Source organism: Agelaius tricolor, unplaced genomic scaffold (assembly GCF_023055355.1).
Source record: "Agelaius tricolor isolate 1412-34295 unplaced genomic scaffold, bAgeTri1.0.p SCAF_1, whole genome shotgun sequence".
NCBI classification, from domain to species: Eukaryota; Metazoa; Chordata; class Aves; order Passeriformes; family Icteridae; genus Agelaius; species Agelaius tricolor.
Window position 1 is genome coordinate 6442062 of NW_027269261.1, and position 23166 is coordinate 6465227.

General features: G+C 50.5%; 1 protein-coding gene across 1 annotated transcript in view; it reads right to left on the reverse strand.

Moving 5' to 3' along the window:
• Positions 1–22108, reverse strand: part of GALNT14 (polypeptide N-acetylgalactosaminyltransferase 14) — a 97234-nt gene extending 75126 nt beyond the window's left edge. Inside the window, exon 1 of the mRNA XM_071421480.1 lies at positions 21613–22108. Within this exon, the coding sequence (XP_071277581.1) occupies positions 21613–21741 (129 nt within the window). The 5' untranslated portion in view covers positions 21742–22108. The remainder of the gene's footprint in view (positions 1–21612) is intronic.
• Between the last annotated feature and the right edge of the window lie 1058 nt (positions 22109–23166).

The following is a 23166-nucleotide window of genomic DNA, read 5'->3' on the forward strand; positions in this document are numbered from 1 at the left end:
AGTCAGCTCTGGAACAGCCCCACGCTCTCTTCCATGGGGAGCATCTCATGCTGGGTGGACACATCAGCTCCACCAGCAGCTGTGCACTATCTGCTGAAGGCAAAGCTCCCTGCCCTCAGAAAGCTGTGGGATGGGAGGGAAGTCCCCTGTGTGACACAAGGAGTGCAGAGCAGAGGCTGGATCCACATTTAGGCAGTCCCATCACCCATCTGGGCCACATCCCAGCCCACATGCCTTTGATCCCTCCTGCTCCAGCAGCAACACACTGCCCTTGCCTGCAGAGCTGCATTAAGGATTAGGTGGGATCAGACACGGGATAATACAAATCAGGTCGTGTTTGCTGCTGGCAGTAGCTGCAAGGAAATGAGGAGCCAGTCTTTCCAGCCAGAGAGAAACAAGATGCTGGTAGACTCTGGCCAGGCAGGCAAGGAAAGGAGGGATATGGCTGAGACCTGGTTAATGCATGCAGGTTCAGACATACAGTGCCTGATGGGCCACAGCTACATGGGAAGGGAATCTCCTTGCTGAGGAGCCATGCCTCCTTAGCTGAGCTTCCTGCTGGAAACCAGGGCACTAGAAATTGCAAAGGAGGTTCACGCTGCTGGAGGGAAGTGTCTGACACCACCCCTGCTGGGCCTGTGTAACCAGAGATGAAACACAACCTTCTGTTGTCTGGATGGTCCTGAAAGCACAAGGCAAGTCCCAAGTTGGTGATGCTGCTTCTCTTAATGTTAGGCATCTACATGTTAGGGCTTGTTTCTTCTCATAGACCTTTTTCCATCCTTACCCTCTCCCACACACTCCAGCAGCTCTTCTCTTCGAGCTCCAGGCCTGTCTCTATCTTCCCTCACTACCCCAACCCTTGGCACCAGTCACAGTGTGGCTTCAAACATAAGGGAGAAGATGCCTGGGGGTACATTCAGGCTTTGAGAGGCATGCTGGAGCAAGCAAAAGCCACACCACCTCAGGGAAGAGCAGAAACCATGTGGGATAGAGAACATGTGCCAAGCAGCAGACATGCTAGTCCATGATGTTGCCCAAAAACACAGCAGCCAGTGCAGAGGCCCTATCAGCTGTGCATAAGGCTCCAGCACTGGTCCTGATGGCTGTAAAAAACCCTTACCTCACTGCTTTTATATTTGATTTACTGTTGTAAAAGCACCTTCAGAGCACAAAGCTCCAGCTGAGAGCTTTCATAATCTTTATACCCTCGCTAGAGCCCCAAGAAGAAAAAACTCCTGAAATGTGAAGAGCTTTGGGCACAGCACCACAGGCTCCCAGCTCTGAGCTAGATGACCTGCCCCTGGCTCATGCACAGCCCTGGGAAGGAGAGGCAGGGGCACAGAGCCCCAGCAGCAATGCTTGCCACTGCCCCAGCAAGCCTGCACACAGATGGTGACAGCACTGGTCCCTGCATAGCCAGCAGCATATGCTGCTGCTGCTGCCCACATCAAGGCAGATGCCTGGAGAGATGCACCAGAAATAACTGGTTACACAAGCCAAGACTTTTCATCTATGCAGTCAAAGAGAGTTTTAATTCCAAACTACTGGGTACAGCTCAGCATCTGAATTCATCCCCCCCAATTTTTTTTTTTTTTTAACAAAAGGAACAACATCTCAAGGGCAACAAAATGGACCTAAAAAAGTGCTGAGACAAAAGAAGGCCAATGGGATGTACTGGTGTCTGCAGACAGCCAGGCTGGTGAACATCTGTGTGGCAGAGAGTTTCTGCTCCTGCTCTGCCAGCAACCTTTATGTCTGCTTTAACACGGGGCAATAATGCTCACTTAAGAGTTTCATGCTGAATTAATCATTGCAAAGTGCTCTATGGTTCAGCCAGGAGAGATAGGAAGGCAGTGCTAAGCACAATCATAGCTGTACTCAGCAAGACTAATGGTCTGTGCTGTGCTCTGGCCCTGGGAAGCACTGCTTTGAGCTCCTGAGCAGGATGCAGAGCAGCCCCAGCAGGGATGCAGCCTCCTCCCTGTCCTAGCTAGGCACAGAAACATCTGCCCAGCTGCCTGCACTGGCAGGGGCTCAGCTGGATCCAGCTCTGAAACTGCTGAGCTGAGGAAGGCGGTGTTCAGAGGAGCAGGGGAAAAAGAGGATCTCATTTAACACTTGTCCAGACCTTTTCCCCACGCTTCTTGTCCAGCCACTGCTGAACCCAGCCAGACTTTCAGCACCTAGAAAAAGCAGTTGTCTGGGGCTCCACAAGCAGCTTGTGTCCCAGCACACTGAACCTGCCCCTGCCAGCTTCCTTTGACAATCCCAGATTTTTGTCCAGGAAGAGATGGGAGCTATTTCCTACCCACCACTTGTCTGACTTTACAGACCTCCAGCACAACCCCTGTAACCTCCATCCCAGACTGAGCAGCCTGAGGCTACTTCTTGCAGAGAAGCCATCACCTTATGTCCCCTTCCTGCACCATTTCCAGCTCTCCAAGATGGCAGGGAGCAAAAGCAGGCAGGATTTGCTGTCAATTCACATGGCAGTCCTGTCCTCTGCCTCCCTACTTAAATGGGACTACAAAAAGAAAAGCAGCAAAAGCCTCCTCATTCTAAAATACGAATCCAGGCTGCTAAAAGGCACCAGGATCCTGGTACACCAGGACAAGATGGTTTTCCCCTCCACAGGGCATTTGGCAGGGGCTCTGCTATTTCACATGTCACAGCTGAGCTCCAGCAGGCTCACTGTGGCTTATCCCTCACTCCTGCCCAGCTCCAGCAATGCCAAACAGGAACAGGCAGCCAGCACTACTGGAGCAGGGCTCAGCTGCCAGCACCAGGCTAAACCCACCAGCCTTTTATTTCCCAAGTGGTGAAGATGAGGAATAAAATTAAAATTCTTCGTTGTGTTTTGATTTAACATTTTATCTGCACTGGTAGCAGCAGGGAAAATGTGGGAAATGTGGAGCAAGTAACCACTCCATAGCAGAAGCAGCCAGAAGAGACACTAGGGCATCCAGGGCAAGTTCTGAGAAGCTCATTTTAAAATGTTCCCTCCGCCAACACAGATAAATATTGGAGGAAAAAAACCCCATGAAAATTCAGTTGACTCACGAAGAGCAAGCACGTTAAATATAGAAAATAAATTAAATAATTAAAGGGCAAAAGAAATGGGATTTTAGCCCTGCTTTGAGCATAACTTTCATTACAGCCTTACCCAGGGAGCTGCTTTTCACTATCAGACTGGGTGAAGCAAAGTGAGCTTTTGCCATGCTTCTAGGCCACATTCCCAGGCTTCCCACTGAGGAAGGGAAGCCCTGAGCAGTGACCTGAGTGCAGGGTGTCCTGCTCTGTGCCCCCAGAGCACAGCACAGCCTCACCCAGGCCTCCCCATCCTTTCTCCATGTCCTGATGGGACAGCTGAAGTGTGGAACAGTGACTGCTTGGCCCACAGAGACCCTGAAATTCCCCATGGGGTGTAAACCCACTGGGAATATGCTATAAGCTGTTAGCCCAGATGCTGGGCTATCCCAGAGCTGCAGGTGTATGTGGCAGCTCTTTGGGTACAATCCAATTCTAGCATAAAAGAATAAAATTAAATTAAATTTTAAAAATCCAGCTCCAGCTAGTCTCAGAAGCCTTGGGACAGGATGAAATTTAGGCTACAGATGTTACAGCCAAATCCTATTATTGCCAGGAACTCAGCCCTGCAATTTAAAGGTGCCCTGGCACAAACCCATACCAAAAACGGCTCCCAGCATCTGCTGCACTCAGAAATTACACATCTCAAAAAGGGCAAGCTTTTGCATCACTTTTGAAGCATCTGCAGCACTTTTGGGAGCTCAGAGCTGAGCTGGCTCCCCACAAGTCTCAACAGCCCCCGGGCAGAGCTCACTCTGCTGGGGAAGCCCAAGGCTGCCCAGGGAGGAAAGAGCCCTGTGCTCTTCCAACCCTAGAAACCATTCCCCAGCACTGAGGCAGGAAAACACACTTGGCAAGGCTGTGCTGGCAGGTGCCTGCCACGGGCAGGGGAACAGCAGGGATTTGGGGCACCAGTGTCCATCCTGACAGCTCTCTACTTCCACAGCCTCCAAGATACAGCAGACCAAGGATGTGAGCAGCAGCCTAACAGCCAGGGAGAGGATGAGCTCAGGGTCAGGCTCTTTTATTAACATCCTTCTCTTTTTTCTGACCCTCAAAAAGGTCCTTTTCTCTTTCTGAAGTGACATCCTCCAAGTTTCCACTGCAACAGCAGCACCAGCACAGGGGTGACCTGGTCAGCCCACAGAGGTAAAACAGGAGAAACAACTCCAAAGCACATTTTTGTGTCTGTGATCAGATGGCTGAGAACCAGCAGCATCAACTCCCTAAATAGCACATGGCATCTGAGGCTACACCACTGATCTTGGCAACAACCCCTTCCCTCTCAGCTGCAGAAAACCTATATATAGGAAAATACACATATGGATATATACATGTATGACTTCCACATTACTCTGCTTTTTCCAAGCAGTCCAGTAAGGCATCACAGATTTGCTTTGCCCAAGCAGGAGACTGGCATGGCCATGGCTAAGCAATGTCCCCCACTTGCTGTGCCACAATCAAAGTGCCAGCCTCTTGCTCTTCCTGCCTTGCTTCAATGTGTGTGGCTCAGTTTTGGTTTTAATTGCAAAGTCCCCACATTCTGCAAACCAAATGCAGCTGGAATTGAAATCAAAGAGTAAAACCACCCACCAACAAAAATCAAAGCATCACACTGCCAAAAATCAAGTGGGATGCACAAAGCAGAGAGCTTAAAGAGGGAGGGGGGAAATGGAAATTACACTAATAGCATGTTTTCATTTGTAATAATCTGAGAGCTGGGTAATGACACTGGAAGGTGAGCTGCCCTTGGCCCAAAGAGAGGTGGCTGTTTATGAAACCATCCTGCTGTCAGCAGCTCAAACATCACATGAAGGAAGAGTGTAAAATGGGCAGGTAGAGCTGGGCTGTCAGCAGCCCTCTGGGTTGGGACAGAATGTTCTGTCCTCTACCTGACAGAGGGGGAGGAAAAAAAAAATCTGGGAGTTGTCTGCATTTTGGGGCAGAGTAGCAGTCTGTGGATTATGGGGTTGGGGGTCTTTTTCATTGTATCTAACTTGTTTATTTAAGAGGAGCATTAAAATCATTCTTTTCTCAAAAGCAGCACCACGAACAGCTACAGGAGAGTATTTATTCCTTCGCTTTTAAGAAAGCATTGAACAAAAATGATCAGATCTATTTAATGGGCTGTTGAACAAGTGCAATGCCAGCCTCTTACCTTATTGTGGCTTCTAATGATTTTACAAAACAAAGAGCTGGAAAAGATCGACTTGGCATTCCTGCCCTCTGCCATTATATTCTGCTCAGACACAAGCAGCACAGCTGAACAGCAACAGGTGGGATGATATTTAATGCCCACCTCTCTATCTTGACATTGTCTGGTTTGAAATAGAGTCCTCATGCCATTTACTGGCAGTGAAACTAATAGGATTCTGTAAAAATCAATCCATAAATGCACAGACACTAAAATGAATGGTTTCCTCTCTGTTCCATTTATGGGAGGGCCCTTTTATGGATATCTATATGCCAGCGTAAAAATTGCAGGAACAACTTTCTAAGTCTTCATTAAATTCAAGGGGACTTTGGTAGAGAAGATTGCTTTAAAAGAAACTGCTATTTCCCATGGCAGCTCATTATTACCCACAAACCCAAAAAAGCTCCACTGGCTTGTGAGAGCTGTCCCAGCTGCCCCACATTCTGCTGGGCACACTGGAGCTGCAGGAGGAAAGCTGAGATCAAGGTTAGGACAGGACACAAGCCCACCCTGCCCAGCACAGTGCCAGTGAACTGAAACTGTGTGTGTCACGTTCACCCACGTGCTGGACACTGCCAAACCCTCTGCTAGGGCCTGCCCCGCCAGCACAGCTTTCCAGAGAGGAGAAATCAATTCCTAAACTAAACAATGCTTCCTGATAACATATTTGATGGAAGTGAATGAAACAGAGAGATGTATTTCTTCCTTGCACTACCCACCACGTTAAATGGCAGGGTGCTGGTTTTTGGGATTTAGGGGTTGGTTTTTTCTGGAGGAAGCCCAAAAACTGCATGACCTGTTTGTCACTCCTGAAGACATCAGTTTATCAGAACAGTCTGCAAACTGAGAGATTACTTATATTTCTGCCTCTACGTATTTCTCCCAAGACCACTTTCCTGAAAACCTCACAGTAATTCCTGTTCCAGAAGCCAACTAGGAATGCTGAGCAAACCCCTGCACAGCTCTGCATTTCCTTCTCATCCCTCCAAGGAGTGCAGGCTCTGGGGTTTGCCTTAGTCCCACTTTGTGGTCCCCAGCCCCACTGCTGCAGGCAGAGAAGCTTCCACACGTGCCCTCCTGACTCTGCACCACTCAAAAAATGACTGGGGTAAAACAACTCTGCCTGCTCTAAGGGCTGAAAAAAGCTGGGCAGAGAAGAGCCAGCTCAAGCACAGTCCACAAAACCACAACTCCAGCCCCTCCTGATCCATAAGCTTTCGAGCTAATGGAGGAGGAGATGGGGACCCCATGGACTGGCTTCACCACTGCTGGGCAGTAACACTGACACCCTTGGTCAGTCCACTGGAATTGTCTCTGGGAAAAGCCAAAAGCCAGAAAGCCACTAGCACATCACCAGATCCTCTACCAGGGATAATTTTCCATGGGGCTTACAACTATCTCAAACATAAATTGGGATAAAGGGAAAAATGTACATCCAAGCCCTTTGTACTTCTGCAACAATCCATCTTGTTTCTGTCAACTTAACATCTGCAGAAAGATGTAGCTCTGCTGGAGGAAAAATAGCTCCTAAGTGCTCCTGGTCATGACAGATCCCGAGGCACACAGCAGAAGTTCACCACATCCTCCTGGCCAACAGCCAGGCTCACAGAATTGGATTTCATCTTACTCTCTTTCACCTCCTCCTTCAGCCACTTCAGAGGCTTTTCTTCAGCTCTCCTTCCTCGTATTTCACTTCCAAGGGCACAAGACTACAATAGCCCTGTTTTTTCTCCACACCCAACCTCAGAAAATGAATCATTCCTGACCCATCCAACCAGGCACCCTGCCTCCAACACAGGGCAGGAAGGTGCAGACCTCTCTGCACTGACAGCTACATACAGCTCCCCTAGGAGTGATGCTTTGCCCCATTTTTCTGCCCTCCAGATACCATCCTGAGTCATGAGACACTTTTTTTCCCCCATTTCTTTTTCCTCTTACAAAAGCTGTGGCTGAGGGTGACCGTGAAGGCATCAAACCCTCCTGCTGCCAGCCATCAAGTGCTTCAAGCCACAAAAGCCTGGCAGCAGTGAGGTCCACCAGACAATTACTCTCATCTCCCTGCAACTAACTTCCCATCATCCACCTTAATTTTTTCCAACCCCTGATCCATCCCAATGAGACACCCCAAAACTCAGCAGCATCCCCAAGGCAGGGGCACGTTCCTGAACTACCAACTGGTGTTACAACTTGATCAGTGCTACTAAAGCCTCAATTTCCCCTTCAATTTCTGTTTTCCCTCCATCCAGACTGACAATTCTCCAATGATTTTCGCTGAATTTAGCTCATTTTTAGTTAATTTGGCTAAGATTTTGCTAAAGTTAGCTAAGTAGCTAATTTTACAGAGCGTCTGCCATTAAATCTTCCCGTGCCTCAAAGTCCCTCTCTATAAAAAGAGACTCATTATCATTGATTTGTCTCTAAATGACGGAGACTTTAAATCACTGCCACACAACATCTGGTTTGTGGCCCACGGGGAGCTGCCAGGCTCTGTTCAGCTGGATAACAACCCACAGGTGGAGATGCCACTGACTCAGCTCCAAACCTCCCTTCTACATCCCCAAAACTCAGGGACAGAGCACAGCCGGCTCAAAGACCTAGAAACTGCTGAAATCAGTAGAAGGCTTAAGCCTTGGGGGCTTTCAGCCTTTCACCAGCAGGAAAGTGCTTTAAAACTCAAAAAAAAAAAAAAAAAAAAAGAAACCCAGCTAAGGCAGAAAGCAAATGAAGGGGTTGCAACCTTAAGAGCTGCAGAGACATTCAAACAATAGTATCTCAAACCTTCCCTGCAGCTGTAGCCAGCAAGACTATAAACTGGCCTCTGATTTAGCTCCATTTGGTGCCCTCTATGCAGCCCTGTGGTGCAGCCCACGCAGCAGATACCAGCTTCCATCCTTGTCTCCACCATCCATTAGCTGCTGTCAGCAAGTGTGGGGGCAAGCTGGGGTGCCAGCACAGCTCTGCATGCACAGAACCCCCTTTTCTTCCCCCAGCAGGTCCTCCTGCAGCACCTCCAGACATTGCTAGGACTATGGCTGAGGGACCTTGGCCGTGGTAGATATTTCATCTCATAGCCCATCCATTGTTGAGTATGCTGTTTTCTTCCCCATTTTTCCTTCTGTTTCCCCCTCCTTTTTTTTTTTCCTCTTCTCCCCCTTGGTTCATTACATCCATCATTTATACCCACAGCACCAGCCAGCTGATTTACTGCCTCGATCAATGCAGCTCCAGCATGAAAAAGAGACACGGCAAGCTCAGCATGCAACAGGGACCCAGCTGTGGGAACCTGAAAGGACAAGAGGGAGGGACAGGGAGCAAAATCATCCCACAAGCAAAAGCACCAGCAGCACAACTTGCTCTACTGAGAGGGAGTGCAGAAAGTCTGCAAGGACAGGGCAGTGCCAGGGGAGATCCTGCTGGACACTCCTGGAAGACAGGAGGTTTGAGGCTGAACACTCTACGAGCAGAAGAGACTTGGGCAAGAATTATTATTTTTTTTTGCCCCTAACCAGGCAGCAGAGAAACATACTCCATCAGGATCGACTTGGAGCACTTCTGCTAAGCACCTCGTTTGCTCTCCCTCTCCTAATGAACAGCGTGACAAGCTCAGAAATCAATGGAGGCTCTGAGCGCAGCTCCTGCCGGCGCCCAGCCAGGCGTCCCCGGCCCCTGCTCTCCCTAACTCGAACCGACGGGAGCGATTGCCCGACAGCTCCGCTAATGGCCACCCTGTCAGGCCTCCTCACCCACACCCCGCAGGCCAGGCCAACAAGGCATCTGTGGAAGTGCCAGCCTCCTCCCCGGCAATACCTGGGCAGAAAAGGGGGGGATGCTGCAGTGCCACCGGGAGCCGGCCTTGGGGAAGTCCCCAGCACTTCCCTGCAGCTGAGGATGCTCGGCTCGGTAGTTCTCTCCCAAACAACCACTGAAGTTTCTAGACGCCTGGCCCCAAAAGGAAAATCCAAGTCTTTATGGCTGGATGGTCACTGCACATTTTGGGCCAAATAGGAAGTGTGGGGACACCTCCAGGTGTCCCCCACACCCTGCTAGAGATACCTGCGGCTGAGCAGGAGGGCACACAAGGAAGTGTGAACGCAGCCCTGGGGGACAGAGAGGGGTGCAGAAGAGACCAACAAGCGGAACAGGGTGCCAAGAATCTGCTTTTGGCTCTTTTCCCTCAAATACCTGGCATACTGAAGATGGTCTGAGGCAGCTGAGGCTGCACATGAGGGACACAGCTTTGCTGGAGAAATAGCAGCATCCCAGTGCCAGACAAGGAACCACGGGAGCTGTGGTGGTGGCTCAGGCATGATGGGGTACAAAGAAGAGGTTAGGATGCAACAGGGCTCTCTCACAAAAAACAGCCCCTAGCTTCAGTTCCAAAAGCCTCCCCACACCACAATCATAGCACCCCCTGCTCTGCTGCACCACCAAGTACATACCACTGTATACACACAAATATGTATTACCCAATTTTGCTGCTTCTCCCATCTATGCCTGAAAAGAGGATGAGGAGAAGAAGCATGCAAAGCACTGCTGCATCAAGCATGGGCTGCCCTGAGCCCTTCAGCTCCTTCCCCTCACAGTTCCTGTGCCCTGTTCTCTTAACCTCTCTGCAAGGGGCTCATTTCCCATCTTGTTTCACGGCTCCAAACTGTTCCGCTGTGCTTCGTTTGCTTTAAAAAATGCTGTTAAGAGACAGCAAAAAAATAAAAGAAGTGGACAAACAGGAGGGATTTAACTCTGCCTTTGCATCTCCTGGCTGGAGGGGCTTCACACGCTACTCACTGTGGCATTGGTGATTTAATCATCAATGCGATGCTACTGCAAACAGCAGCAGACAGCAGAGCTGGCAGGAGTAATGCTCCCTCCAACAGCGTGAATATTAAGGGCGTTTAACAGCCCTTGTAATCACACTGTGGCTCCTTGCAAGAACACAGCTAGGCAGCACAAGGGAAGGCACTGAACCATGCTGCTGGGTTATCAAATTTCCCCGTGCTCCTTATGGGACTGAAATCAGCCCTGCTTACAGAAAAGTGAGCGCTGCCTTCCCCGAACGTTCTCCCCAAACCAAATCCCACGCGGCAAAAGCCCTTAAGCACACACTGGGATGAACTCCCTCAGTGCAAGTCAGCCTCTTGTGGAATTTGGGTCCTTGTAACATGATGCAAACATTAAGAGCTTCAGCAAATCAATCTCCTGTACCTGTCTGATGCACTGGGAAAGGATTACTGGGGGAGGAGAAGAAATCCTGAGCATGGCATGAGTTTAGCTGTGCCTCAGGACTTGAGATAGATCACACTTTTTAGGTCAAGCATTAGTTTGTTCTCAAAGAAGAAATATCCCCAGCTTTTACACTTTGGAAGTTTTTACTCTTTCATTGGATTAATACAATTCTGAAAAGCTCCCTGTGATTTTGAGGTAAAAATAGCCAGTTATCAATGGCATCCTACTGTAATGAAACACCTGTGAAACACAGCCACTCCTGGCCCACAGACTTGAGACACAGCTTCTGGAAACAATGGAAAAAAGTGCAAATTTATCTGCTTTATCTCTCAGATGCAGTAATGGCTGCTGGTTCTGCCTGAAGATGGGGAGAACATCCTGAGAGCCAAGCCTGCATTCAGAGAAATGCTGGGTTGCCCAAAGCCACATACATACACACAGCTGGTGCCAATGCACAAACCAAGATCAATACGAGGAGATCAGCAGCAAAAAAATAGTTGATCCCAGTTGATATTTACATATAGAAACTCAGGACTGTTTGGCTTTTTTGGCTGGACTAACATCTGCATTGCCAGAAACTCCCTCTTCCAGGTTATCTCAGTGCAGCCTGTGCGCCAGAGGGAAGGGAATTAGCTACCTGGCCTTCCATTCACACCTTTAATTATTCAGCTTATATTGATATAAAATTAATTGAAGCAGAATAAGCTCTTCTCCTAAATACAGGTGCCCACGCACAGGAATCAGTGAGATTAAAAGGTGCAAATTACTTTATTTAATGAGTTAATTTCCAGCTATCACATGGGCAAATCCCCATGCTGGGCCTGTACCTGCTGCTGCACCAGCTCTGCCCCAGTGCTACGGCTGCTGTCCCAGCACAGTGCTCTGGGTAAACAGAAGATGTGCAAAGGTTTGGTTACACAGCAGAGATGTGCTTCACTCCTGTGAATGAAACTTCTCTTTCATTCACAGAGCCAGGACTTGGCCACGATGATGGCAGCAGGAGCTGTGGTCCCAAGGATGCGGAAAGGCACCAAGAGCAAGGAAATGCCACTTTCCAGAACAGCCCTTTGTGCCTGTTGGGGAAAGATGATTGCCCTCCAGCTCCCAGTAGCTGGTGCCCTAAAGAAAGCACTAACACTATTTCCTGCTGTTTTCCCCCATGAGAGCACAGCTTCTGCCTGCAAAAGCCAAGCTGAAACTGCCTTTCCTTTGCTGACATTGCCTTCAGGAGGGAAGGTGTCCTCACCTTGCTGAAGAACAGCATCTGAATGACCTTCCCCAGCATTCAGATGCCTGCTGGAGCTCACTCTCACCTCTCAAGGCAGATTGTGTTTATATTTTATGTCTGATTTTTGTTTCCTGAGCACGCAGGTGCATCCAGGAGGTCCCTGCTGAAGACACACATCCCTGCCCGGGTGCGGTAACAAAGGCCATGTCACCAGGCAACATAACACTTTTCTCATCATTCCATTCCCTTTCTCACCACTTGCAAATCTAATTTCAATTTTCAGATATTTCACTTTCTCACCATTTCTAATGCTCCTGACCAAACCCTCCACACATCACCTCTGCAAGGGGTCTGCACCCCCAAAATCAGCTCCTCCCATGCCATGGCCAGCACACATGGCTGCCAGCACACTGCTGGGCTGAGGGCACACCCCCAAGGGCTGCACAGGGGTTGGTTCTTTTTTCTCTGAGGAGTCTTAAAGCAGAGATCTTCCTGCAGGATGGGAGGGCAGGACAGGAGGTTCTTCTTCACAAAAAGTGTTTTGCTGTACCACCGAGAGCAAACCATATGCAGCCTACACATCGTACACGGTTTAATCCGAGCGCTATGTGTATATTCATCCATTTGGATCCCAGTGGCAGCAGCAGATGGCTGGGTAATGCATGTTTGAGTCTGCCTCTCTCCAAATTACACTGTATTGTGGCACCAGGAAAACGCAACGGGCATTATGAATGCCACAATTCCTCCCTGCTCCATTCCTGTGGACCATGCTACACAAGTCTCCTTTCCGCCTTGGCTCCCACAGTGCCAGAGCTTCAGCAGCTCCCAGTGCCTTCCCACTGTCCACCTCACCCGAAAATGTGCCTACCACCCCAACCAGACCCCGAGTTTCACATTTCGTCTAGGCAAGGTCAAAGTGCAAAGGGCTGCATGCCAAACATCCCCCAAGGCAGATCCCAAAGGATATGAGAGGATATGATTCCATCCTGAATGATCCTGAATCAACCCACCAGGTAAAGCAGATTACTTAGACCCAGATGAAAAAAAACTTCATTTAAATAAAAGTATATTCTTTTTAAATCACTGTTTTGTAAGAAGAACCAAGCCAGCCGTTGAAAGCGAGTCTGCCCACACCTGTAACTCCTCCCTCTTATTTTTCTCCATCTCACCTAAAAACAAGCAACTAAAAATTCAATGCACAAGCAAGAAAAGATGTGCAGGAACTCCATCCAGCCCAGGGGGGGCTGCAGCCAAGGCACCACTGAACACATTCATGTCTTATTTGCGAGCCATGTGTCTCCATAATGGGTTATGAGGTGTGGTTGTAACTGGCGGATGCCGACGGTGGTCCTTGAGGAGGAAATGGTGTGTGTCTAAATGCAGGCAAAGCTATTTGGAAAGCCAGGACAAAGCAGCCTTTCTCTCCTGGCATGGGCCAAATCACATCCTTTGGACTTGCTCCTTCAGTGGCTTCAAAAGAAAAAGAATCATCCGTCTCAATTTTCCTGGCTCTGTGAATAATGTTTGGAGAATAGAGGGTGATTTCATAGCTCATTTGTTTTTGCACCGCATGAACCCTGCTCTCCTCGTATCACTTTCCAATCAGGTTTATTGCTGATGTTTCCACAAGAAAACCAAAGAGGGAAAGGCTAAGACCCTCAGTCTCGCTAGAGATTGAGGGGAAAAAACAAAAGTTAAAAAAAAAAAGAGAATCTCTCTTTCCCTTGTCTTTCAGCCTGATCTGAAAATGAACCTGTTTTGCTTCTGAATCAATTCTCTCCTGGCACTGCACTTCCCGCAGTACTTTCTGAGATGAGATGCAATCATTAGCTCACTTGCTCCTCCAAATAATATCACAAAGCTGGAGCTCGAGCTGCTGTGCAGTAAATCATCACTAATTTCTTCCTGTGTGTGGCAAGGCAGGGTTTGGCCAGGGGACACAAGCCCTGCCACACCCTCCCAGTGCCACCACCCATCTGTGCATCTGCTGACGGGGGACAGCACAGCATCCAGCATGTCACCTTGTCCCCCCATGGAGAAGTGACACTGGCACACTGTCCCTTATTCAAACACCTCTCCAATGACCCACAAAGGAGCACCACACCTCTCACTCCCTCGGGCTGCATGAAGGGCTAACCAAGGTGCTTAAGGGGTTTCCAAACAGCAGGGCAAGCTATTAGTACAACTAGTGCTACCTCCATGAACAAAGGGGTGAACTCCTGCTGAACCTCTCACCACTGATCATTTTCACCAAAGGCACATGTTAAAGACAAGAAATCCTCCTCCTGCTCCTCCCAGCAACTCTGTGCCACTGGCACCCAGAGCCCCAGGCACTCCAGGGTACCCAGTGCCCATCCCACAGCAGGAGGCCTTTCAGGTACCCTACAGACTGATCCAGCCTGACCTAGAGCTGCCCTTCCCACCCCAGCAGCAGCTATATGGGAAACCCTATACTTAGGCAGCCTCACTTTCCCAGCTCCTCTGGAAATACATAGGAAGAGTGGAGTAATACCGAGTTAGATGAGCAGAAGATGGGGAGAAAGATCTCCTCCTTGGCTTACTCTTCCTGTAACACTGATTCCTGCTGAGATTCTGGAACCAAAAAGGGTAAAGAGGGTGGGAAATCAATTTAATTGCAGCTTAGTAAGCAACTGCACTAAGCGTCGCTGGCAAAATCGGAACATTTTGCTGTGAGAGAAAGGGGGAGAAATGGCTTTTTCATTGCATGGGAAAGTGGATTGAGAGAAAACTCCCCCCCATCATCTGCTCCTCACCCCTTCCTTCTTTAAACAGGAGGAAGCCAGCAAGAAACACAGAGCTAATGCCAGCAATCTCCCGCTCCTGCTACTCCAATTAATAGTCAATCCGCTGCACCCTTTGTCGTTAGGCTGCACGTAATTACTCCTTCACGCAAACGTCTTCCTTAAACAGATCCTACTTCTGCTTTCTCGCATTACATTCCCCTTAATTGGTTTTATTGCACCAAATGCTGGCCTGCCCTCACAGATGAGGCTCTCCCAGGCGGAGTACGCTGCTTTTGCGTCTCCACAACTTCTTCCAAGCTTGCTTTTCCCGCTGGCAAAGAGATTACAGCACAGAGAAGCACAGCCAGAGGTACCAAAGTGGCATCCCAGCTGTGCATACAGAACACACACATCCATGGACCCAAGGAAAACAGTGGGCACACAAAACCCCAGTATTCAGCTTCACAGGGATTTGTCAGCTTGGGACAATAACACTGCGCCTGCGTTCATGAGGGATCACAAGACAGTTTTATTTGCAAGGCTGAATCTCCTGGCAGTGCCCTTCCCATGCTGGAGCTCGCCCAGCTCACACCTGAGGAGCCACAGCAGCTCAGCAGCGTGTCCTCCACACTGAGCCCTGGTCTCTACACGTACAGCCAACCTCCCAGCTTCAGGAGGCACAAAAAAAATCTCTAATCACAGTACCATAAAATGCTCCCTGGACCTGCCTTCCCCAGGCACAACATTGCCATTTATAGCTCTCACCCTGCAGCCATCCCATGTGCAGAGTCCCCAGCCTGTGGGGAGGCACAGGTCACATTGCAGAGCCAGGGACAAGAGATGTCTCAGCAGAGCAAGCAATAAACCCAGCCAAGACAGGCCCTGGGCCATGAGCCCATCAAAATAAATCAGGATGATGCCTTCTTATCCAGGAAAGGAAGAGCGAGGAGAAAACAGTGAGTTTTTGAGTAAACAGTCCAACTCTGTGCATATCTGAGGTGGTGAAAGGATAAATAGGACAAAACATCTTCCCTGATAGTCAACATCTTTCTCAAGCACAGAGACACTTCAACATATGTGCTGTGTCTCTGAAGCCTTGGCATCCAGACACAGAGCTGATTTTGGAGACTTCCCTGCTCAAAAGTAACAAGACTTTTGTCAAGCCTAGCCCTAAAGGTCACCAAGGGTTGCAGGCTGTGAGCCAGAGCTGAGTCCTCCTAAAAACCCAGCAGCAAGGGCTCAAGCCCTTCTCTGTTACCTAGGAAAGGATGATGCCACACCATGTCACATCAGCTGAAGAAGGAGGCTGCAGCCTGCAGCAATTCCACGTGCAGGGTGCTCTACGGGGACCTTGGCAGGAGAAGCAATTTACAAGAGAAACCATGACACTCCTGAGCCCAACTCACCCTCAGAGCATCACCACCTCCAACACCCCTTCAGAGTGAAGCAGCAGGACTCTTTCAACTCCTTCTTTCCTTTCAGAGCACAATAAAAAGTATTTTTCTTCTTCTGGTGCTCAACAGTTCTTGTCAACAAAACACGTACCACCTGCACAGAAATTTATTTATACTCTTACCAGAAGAGAAGCAGAGTCCTTGCCTCCTTTCCTTCCCTCCCTGATATTTCTTTTAAAAGTGCCAAGCTGAGAAAGGCACCTGTACATTCCAATGCTCACTGTTTTGCAAAGCAAACAGGTCTTGTTCAATCAATATTTATGCCCCCATCAGTCACAGCTGCAACACAGAGCTCCACCACAGTGTAATGGAGGCAAAATTCATTCATTGCAATTACCAGTGAAAAATTAGGAGGGTTTTCATTGACTGGTTTTTGTTCCACAGGTATCCCAGGGAGCACTGTAATGCACAGCAGGCAGGTTAATTAATCAAGGTGCACCAGGCAGGCTGCTCACCATTTGTCCACAGCTGGTTTAGCCACTGAGGAGACTTCCTCACCTCACCCCTGCTCCACCAGACCTGTCCTGCCTGATCCCACAGATGAGGGCTGCTTGGGCATGGCTTTCTGTTTTATCCAGCACTAAACACACGAGCAGGAGAGAGAGGAACTGGATTCCATCGCAGCTCCTTCACAAGCAAAACTCCGCACATCCTAGAAAGCCTGGTTTTGCTCCTCGAGATTTCAGAGTGGGATTTCACCAACAAAGCAGGAAATAAGTTTCCTCTTCTCTCACATCCTAGACCTATCCATGTCCCCAGCCAAGTCCCAGTCAATGCAAGCTTCCTGGGTATAAAACACTCTGCCTGGCTTTTTCGGTTTTTTTTTGTTCCCAACAGCCTTGCCACTTCAATCCCTTAATTGTCAAGATCTGAATTTTTGCAGGATACACAGTTATTTTAATCTGTTAAGTGGCTCTGCTGCTATAAAACTGACAGGAATTTAATATCTGGAGACTGTCAGCTGAGCTCCAGGTGCTGAGGCTTTCTAGATGGTGATGATGCAGAAAGAAGCACAGGCTGGTGCAAGGCACACAAGCACAAAGCTGGCAACAGTTCCTTTGCACTGAGGTCTGACCCTGCAGGGTGCTGAGCAGTGGGGCAGGCAGTGAGGCTGCTGGGCTCCTCCACATCTCCCAGGAGCCATTCCCCAGCTGCATTTGAGCACACTCAGAAAGGAGATGTTGCATTGCAAACACCAGTACAAGTCAAGTAGAACAGGTCATTCTTTTTAATAAAGGAAACTTTCCCTCTGTAGCTTTTCTCCTGCAGTCAAGCCCGTCACAGACCTGCTTTCCCCTCCAGAGGCTGTCAGCTGTGCTTCAGCCATTCATCAGAGGGAGCAAGCTAGCATGCAGGAAGGAATGAAGGGAAATAAAATCCCAAACCAAACAAAAACTACATTTTTTTTAGTCCTGCCTCTCCTGCACACATTGCTGGCCCTGAGTGTGGGAGCCCAGACCCCCGAAAACCCCTCCCTGCTGCAGGGCTCTGCCACACAGCCACTGTGGTCTGATACAGGTGCAGAAAAAGAGATGAGCAAGGGTTTATCACCCACCTACTCATCTCCTGCTCCCTCAAAGCATCCCCAGCCACAGCTTGGCACAGGACACAGGAGCCAGCACACCAGCAAAGCATTGCTGCAGAGCCAGCTACAAGTACTCCTCACAATTAATTTGGGATTTTGCTTGTAATTAATCCCGCGTATCAGTTCCCCTCATTATTCCTAATGTAATTAAGTTATTAGTTTATATGTCCCCCCCCCCCAAAAGCAGAGCAGGGGGATGGATCAGAGGGAGGCAGGGGAGATGCCAGGCAGCAGCACGGGGCCATGAGCCCGGGATTACTGGAGCTCATGCCAAGCCCCACCACTGCCTCCCTGGGTGACTTCAGGTGGGTCACTGGCAGCCTGATTTTCCAAGAGGATAAAATTATTCCAATTCCTCTGGAGTCCACCAGAGACAGAAGGATACAAAGTTCAATTAGCCTCTCTGGGTCCTGGTTTATCCAGCTGGAAAACTGCCGGGACAAGGAGACAGGCTGGAACTAATTAAAGCTTGCAAAGTGCTTGGAAACCCTCCGCCAAAAGGCAGGGAAGGAGGGAGGCCCAACGAGTCCCAGCTGATCCATGACCCCGGGCAGCCCCGTGTCCTCACACCCCCATCCATCAGGCTGGGCTTCCCTGCAGGCTGAGCCCATGGCTGGGCTGGGTAAAGCTCCCTGGCAGGGGCAGGCACCCTGCCACAGAGCTCCTCTTCCCAGCCAAGTCACAGGACTGCACAAAGGGCACCAAAATGGCAAGTATTCTAACAGGGCTTGATCTGTCCCCTGAAAAAGAGAGAAAATACAACCCCCAAACCCCGAGCAACAGCAGGAAAAACAGCACTGGAGGGACTGGTGAACTTATCCCAGGAACAACTTCATGGTCCTAAACACGGCCAGTTTTGTTCTTCCATACCCTACCAGCCCTGCAAGGCTGCTACACCTCACGGCCAGGAGGGAGTCCCACACCCTAAAATCCAGCCTCAACCTGCTGCTGCTGCCCTGGCATGTACCACCAGCAGCTGCAGGCAGCAGGGAGGAGGAGGAGGGAAAGGAGGTGGCAGGGATTGAGGGAAGCAAGAAGGGGGGGGTCCTCTGCCTGCCTACCTGCCACTGGGCAGCAGCAAGAGATCCACAGAGATGGATTGCAGGGGAATACAAGGGAAAAAACTACAGGGCAAGGTGAAGCCAAGTTAATTACAACAGACTGCTGCACCCACCTCGTTGGGCATGAGCAGCTCAGGAAAGCTCAGCTACTGCTGCAAGACCTTCCCTGAACGCCTGCCTTCACCATGTTATAGGTAAAAGTTAAGACCCTTCTCCTAGAACATTCTAATAAGCCCCCCTCCCCTTAACATAATACAATTAATATAACATAATTAATATAACATAATTAATACAATATAATTGAACTATACCCTAATTTAACTTAACTCTTACCTATAACAACTAGGCCCTTAAGATGCCAAGCCAGCAGCATGTTTTGGGCAAAGGAAGGACTCAAATACTGCACTGCACCCTCACACCAAGGTCCTGCCCCTTGGAGACCCTGCCCACCACAGGACTGGAAGAAAAACATCACAAGCTTTCCTTTGGGAAGCTGAAGCCTGGACCTGGCTCAGGATTTGGGGTAAAGCAGAAGGCAGGGTGCAGACTAAAATAACAGTGATTGATGGGCATCCATGGAGCCAAGGGCAGCAGCTCTGTGAGCTCTCAGCAGGCCACCAAAGTGCCACAGCCAGCCAGGGAGCTCGGGCACATGGATGTGTGCTGGGAGCCCTGGTGGGGACAGGCACGGGCAGGAGGCAGCAATACCAGCTGGAGCTAAACTGGAAAGGTCTAAAGGTTAAACCTACACAAGGCATGATACACGGTGTGCCCATATCCACAGAAACACAGCCCAATTGGGAGAGAAGGGGGGAGGGAACAGCTTGGAAAATGCTGCCAGGAAAGTTTATGTGGATTTGCTCCATTTCCCCTCTGTAGCTGTCCTACAATGTTTGAGAGGCTGTTAGCAATCCATCACCTCCTCTGGTTTCCCGAGGAATTTGGGAGGACGACCCTTAACTGCTCAAGTTTTCATCAGTAGCAGCCAGTCCCACCGGCCAGGGCAACAGGACACAGCACCAGGCTCCTCTCTGGACCACAGCATTCCTGCCTCTGGTAGCCCAGTCAGCTCTGCAGCCGTTCAGAAATGTTAACTGAAGGGACACCACATCCCCATGCTCATAAGCAGCTTATAAGTCATACTGCTCCAAAGGAGTTTGCAAAGCCAAAAAATTCAATGCATTAAAAAACTAAAAAAACAATCTGCACTTCATGAATCTCAAGGGGATGAAACTGTCTGGATGGAAAATTCAGAAGAAATGAAGGAGAGGCAATTTAAGCAGTCAAATTGCTGGAGTTACAGCAACTTGGCAGTGGCAGCTTCAAAATGTGGGGACAGATCCTGTGTGGCAGAAGTTCCCTTCACCTGCTGCGGGAGCCAAGGCCAGCCGGTAACAGCATCAGCAACCTACACCCCGAGCTGGGGGAGCCTTGAATGGGAGCAGAAAGTCAAAATGGGCTGCAAAATGGCAGCGATTCAGTGGCAGCTGGTGCTAAGCGAGAAGCAAGGTTCATTTCAAGGAGATTATAGTAGCCCCCGTCAAACAGGGGAGGTCTTTTTTTTGCCATCTTTACGAATACAGTTCCGACACCAAAGCACAGTTCTGGTTAAGAAAGCCCTCATCTCCTAACTCTGCTTTCAGTGACTTATTTATTGCCTTCCCCAGCTTAAATAAATAAATAAGTGTATAGATAATTATGTCTTTTTGGGGCCTGAAGTCACATAGATTCATTCCCTTCTTCTAGGATTGAAAGATTTACAAAAGCCTGAAGAAACCTCCTCAATCATTTTTATTTAAAAAAACATGGAAAACCAATAATTCCTCAGGATGAAAAAAATCAAAGTAAGCTTTATGAGTTCTTTTTTTTTTTCCAATCAGGTTGTTAATTCAGTTGCTGAGGTGACAGACACATATTTGAGACTCTCCAAAGATGTAGCAAACACATAAAGCTGTCATATATTGTGGGCCAAACACTGCTGGGTGTCACTGGTGCAAAAAAAAAGGGGGTGAGGGCTCACACCCTTCCACTGCCACAATAACCCCAATCTCGGTGTATTTTCAGGAACTGGGCTCTAACCCGGATTAATTAATTCAAGATTTACAACAGTACAACTAAGCAGCATCTAATCTACGTCCTTTGGAAAGTTAACCCTCAGCTAAGCCCCAGCCGCTCTCGGCCAGGAGGAGAGGACACGGGAGCCGGAGAGGACCCGGGACCTCGTTCAGCCGAAGCTGCTCGCAGCTCCCCTGCCCTTCGTTTGGGCAGTGAAACTCCTCCGATTCCCTCCCTGTGCGCAGGGAGATGCTCCCCGCGTCTCTGCCGCGCTGTCACTCCGGGGACTCAGGCACGACACGGAAAGGCGCGACTGAATGCACGGGCACCCTCGTCCCAGCCCGGCCGGGGCTCCCAGGGCAGCGGCGCTGCCCGATCCTGCTCTCCCACCACAGCCAGCAGCGAAAGCGGGGCCCCCGCTTTAACCGGGCTCGCCCAGCCCGCGTACGCCAAACACGGACCATGCAAGTGTGCTCCCCTCCGGTCCTGTCAGCCCGGGCAGGACAGAGCCCTTCTCCTTTAGGGCAGAGCCGGGGAGCACGGCGTGACCCAGGGGGAAAGGAGCCGCCGGTCTCCCACCCGTGACACGAACCACGCGTCTGGTTCCCTTGGGGAGCACCGCTCTCCCCGCTCCCCGGAGCCTGGGATGCTCCAAGTTGGCGGCGGGACAAAGGGCCGGTACCGCCGGCAGCACCCGCGGCCGGGGCACTCCCGGTGAAGCGGGGCCGGGGGGGCGGCTGGGGCTGCCGCTGTCCGAGACCGAGCGGAGGGAGGGGAGGGGGAAAACCAAGCCCGGGGGGTACGGAAAGGGCCCCAGTGCCCCCCTCAAAAGCACAGGGCCGGTACCAAACTTGAAGGGGAACGCGATGGGGTGGGGGTCCCGAAAACCGCCGGGAACTTCTTCCCCGGGCGGCGGCGGCGGCGGCATCGCGCCCAAGTCCCGCCGGAGCAGCCGCGGCCCCGCCGCCCCTTCCTCACCTCCGGCGTGTGTCCCTCGGGCTCCGGCACCTCCAACTTCCTCCGCGCCCCGAAGAAGAAGAGGAGGAGGGCGGCGAGCCAGAGCACCCCCAGCAGAGACAGCGCCAGCCGCCGCGTCGGCCGCCTCATCCTCGGCAGGAGCGAAAAGTCCGGCGGGGGCAGCGGGAGGCGCTGAGGGGGAGCCGCGGGCGGCTCGGGGGCAGCGGCAGCGGCGCTGGCGGGGAGCACGGTCTCGCCCGCCCGCCTGCCCGCCTCGGAGCCGGCGATTCGAGTCCCGGGCTGTGCATGCTCTGCAGGGGAGGGGAGGGGAGGAGGAACGGGAGGAGGAGGCGCCGGGAGGAGGGGGGCTGGAGCCGGAGCCGCTCGCCGGGAAAGGTGCAGCGCGCAGGCAGCCGGGCTGGTCCCCGGGGAGCTGCTGCTCTGCTCGCTCCGCGCCGGCGGGGAGGCAGCCCTGGGGACGGGGACAGCGAGGGGTTCCGGGGTGCCCGTGTGTAACCGGGGACGCCCATCGCTCTGCCCTGCCTCCCTGAGTGAGCCCGGGCCGCTTGCACGCCAAGGGATGCCGGGGCTGGGCAGCGCCGCTGCGAGTTTGGCCCGGGTCGGTCCCGGTCCCCGTCCCCGCCCGACTCCGGGGCGAGAGGAGGCCACCGTTCAACAACACACAGAGGAGGCTCAGACATGATGGGAAGATTAATTTAACCAATTGAAACAGCAGGGGGAATTCAGGTAGGTGGAATTTAATTACTGGATTTGGAAGAGAAGATGTGTGTCTCCAGAGCTGTCAAGAACACTTAAAAAATAAAATCATAATCATCAGCTGTTGGTATTCCGGCAACAGCTTAGTGCTGGGCCACGGTCCTGCAAGGACAGCCCTCAGCTGTCATCCCTGTCCCATGGGGTGTTCCTTGCTGGCTCCATACACGGCCCCAGCACAGCAGGCCTGCCCACACAGGGCAGCCAAAGTGGGAATTACAGTGGTAAAAAAACCCACCTAACACAACTACAGAGTAGGACTCCAGAAAAGAGCTGTCTCACCCAGCTATCCCTGCTCACCTCCTGAAGCTGCTCTTCCGATCTCGCCACTGACAAGTATTACATGAGCTGAGCAAACCTTTGCAGAAGACATTAGAGAATAAATTAAGTATTGGAGCAGATGTGAGTCATTCATGTTAGTGCAAAAACTATAGAACAAACCCCATAAAAACAGGAATCCATGCATAAAGTAACATATGGAATGAAATAGAGATAAGATGTCAAATGCTGGAAAGTCCAATGCACATGTTGTAAACAACCTCCCCTATGCATTTCCCACACACTTCTCCTGGCTTTATTATTTCCTGCAGTTGTTTTCTGTCACTTGCTAATTTATCATTTGCGATCTTCATCCTCTGTCCTCCTCTGATTTATTTCCAGGGCTCAATAAGCCCTTCTCCCTAACATAATCCATGCCTCTCAGGCCCAACATTCACAGAAAGATGCCCAGATAAAAATTTCATTAGCATCCACAAAAAGGGACATTTCTCTTTCTTTGTTTTAAAGCTGTGTGACTTTGAA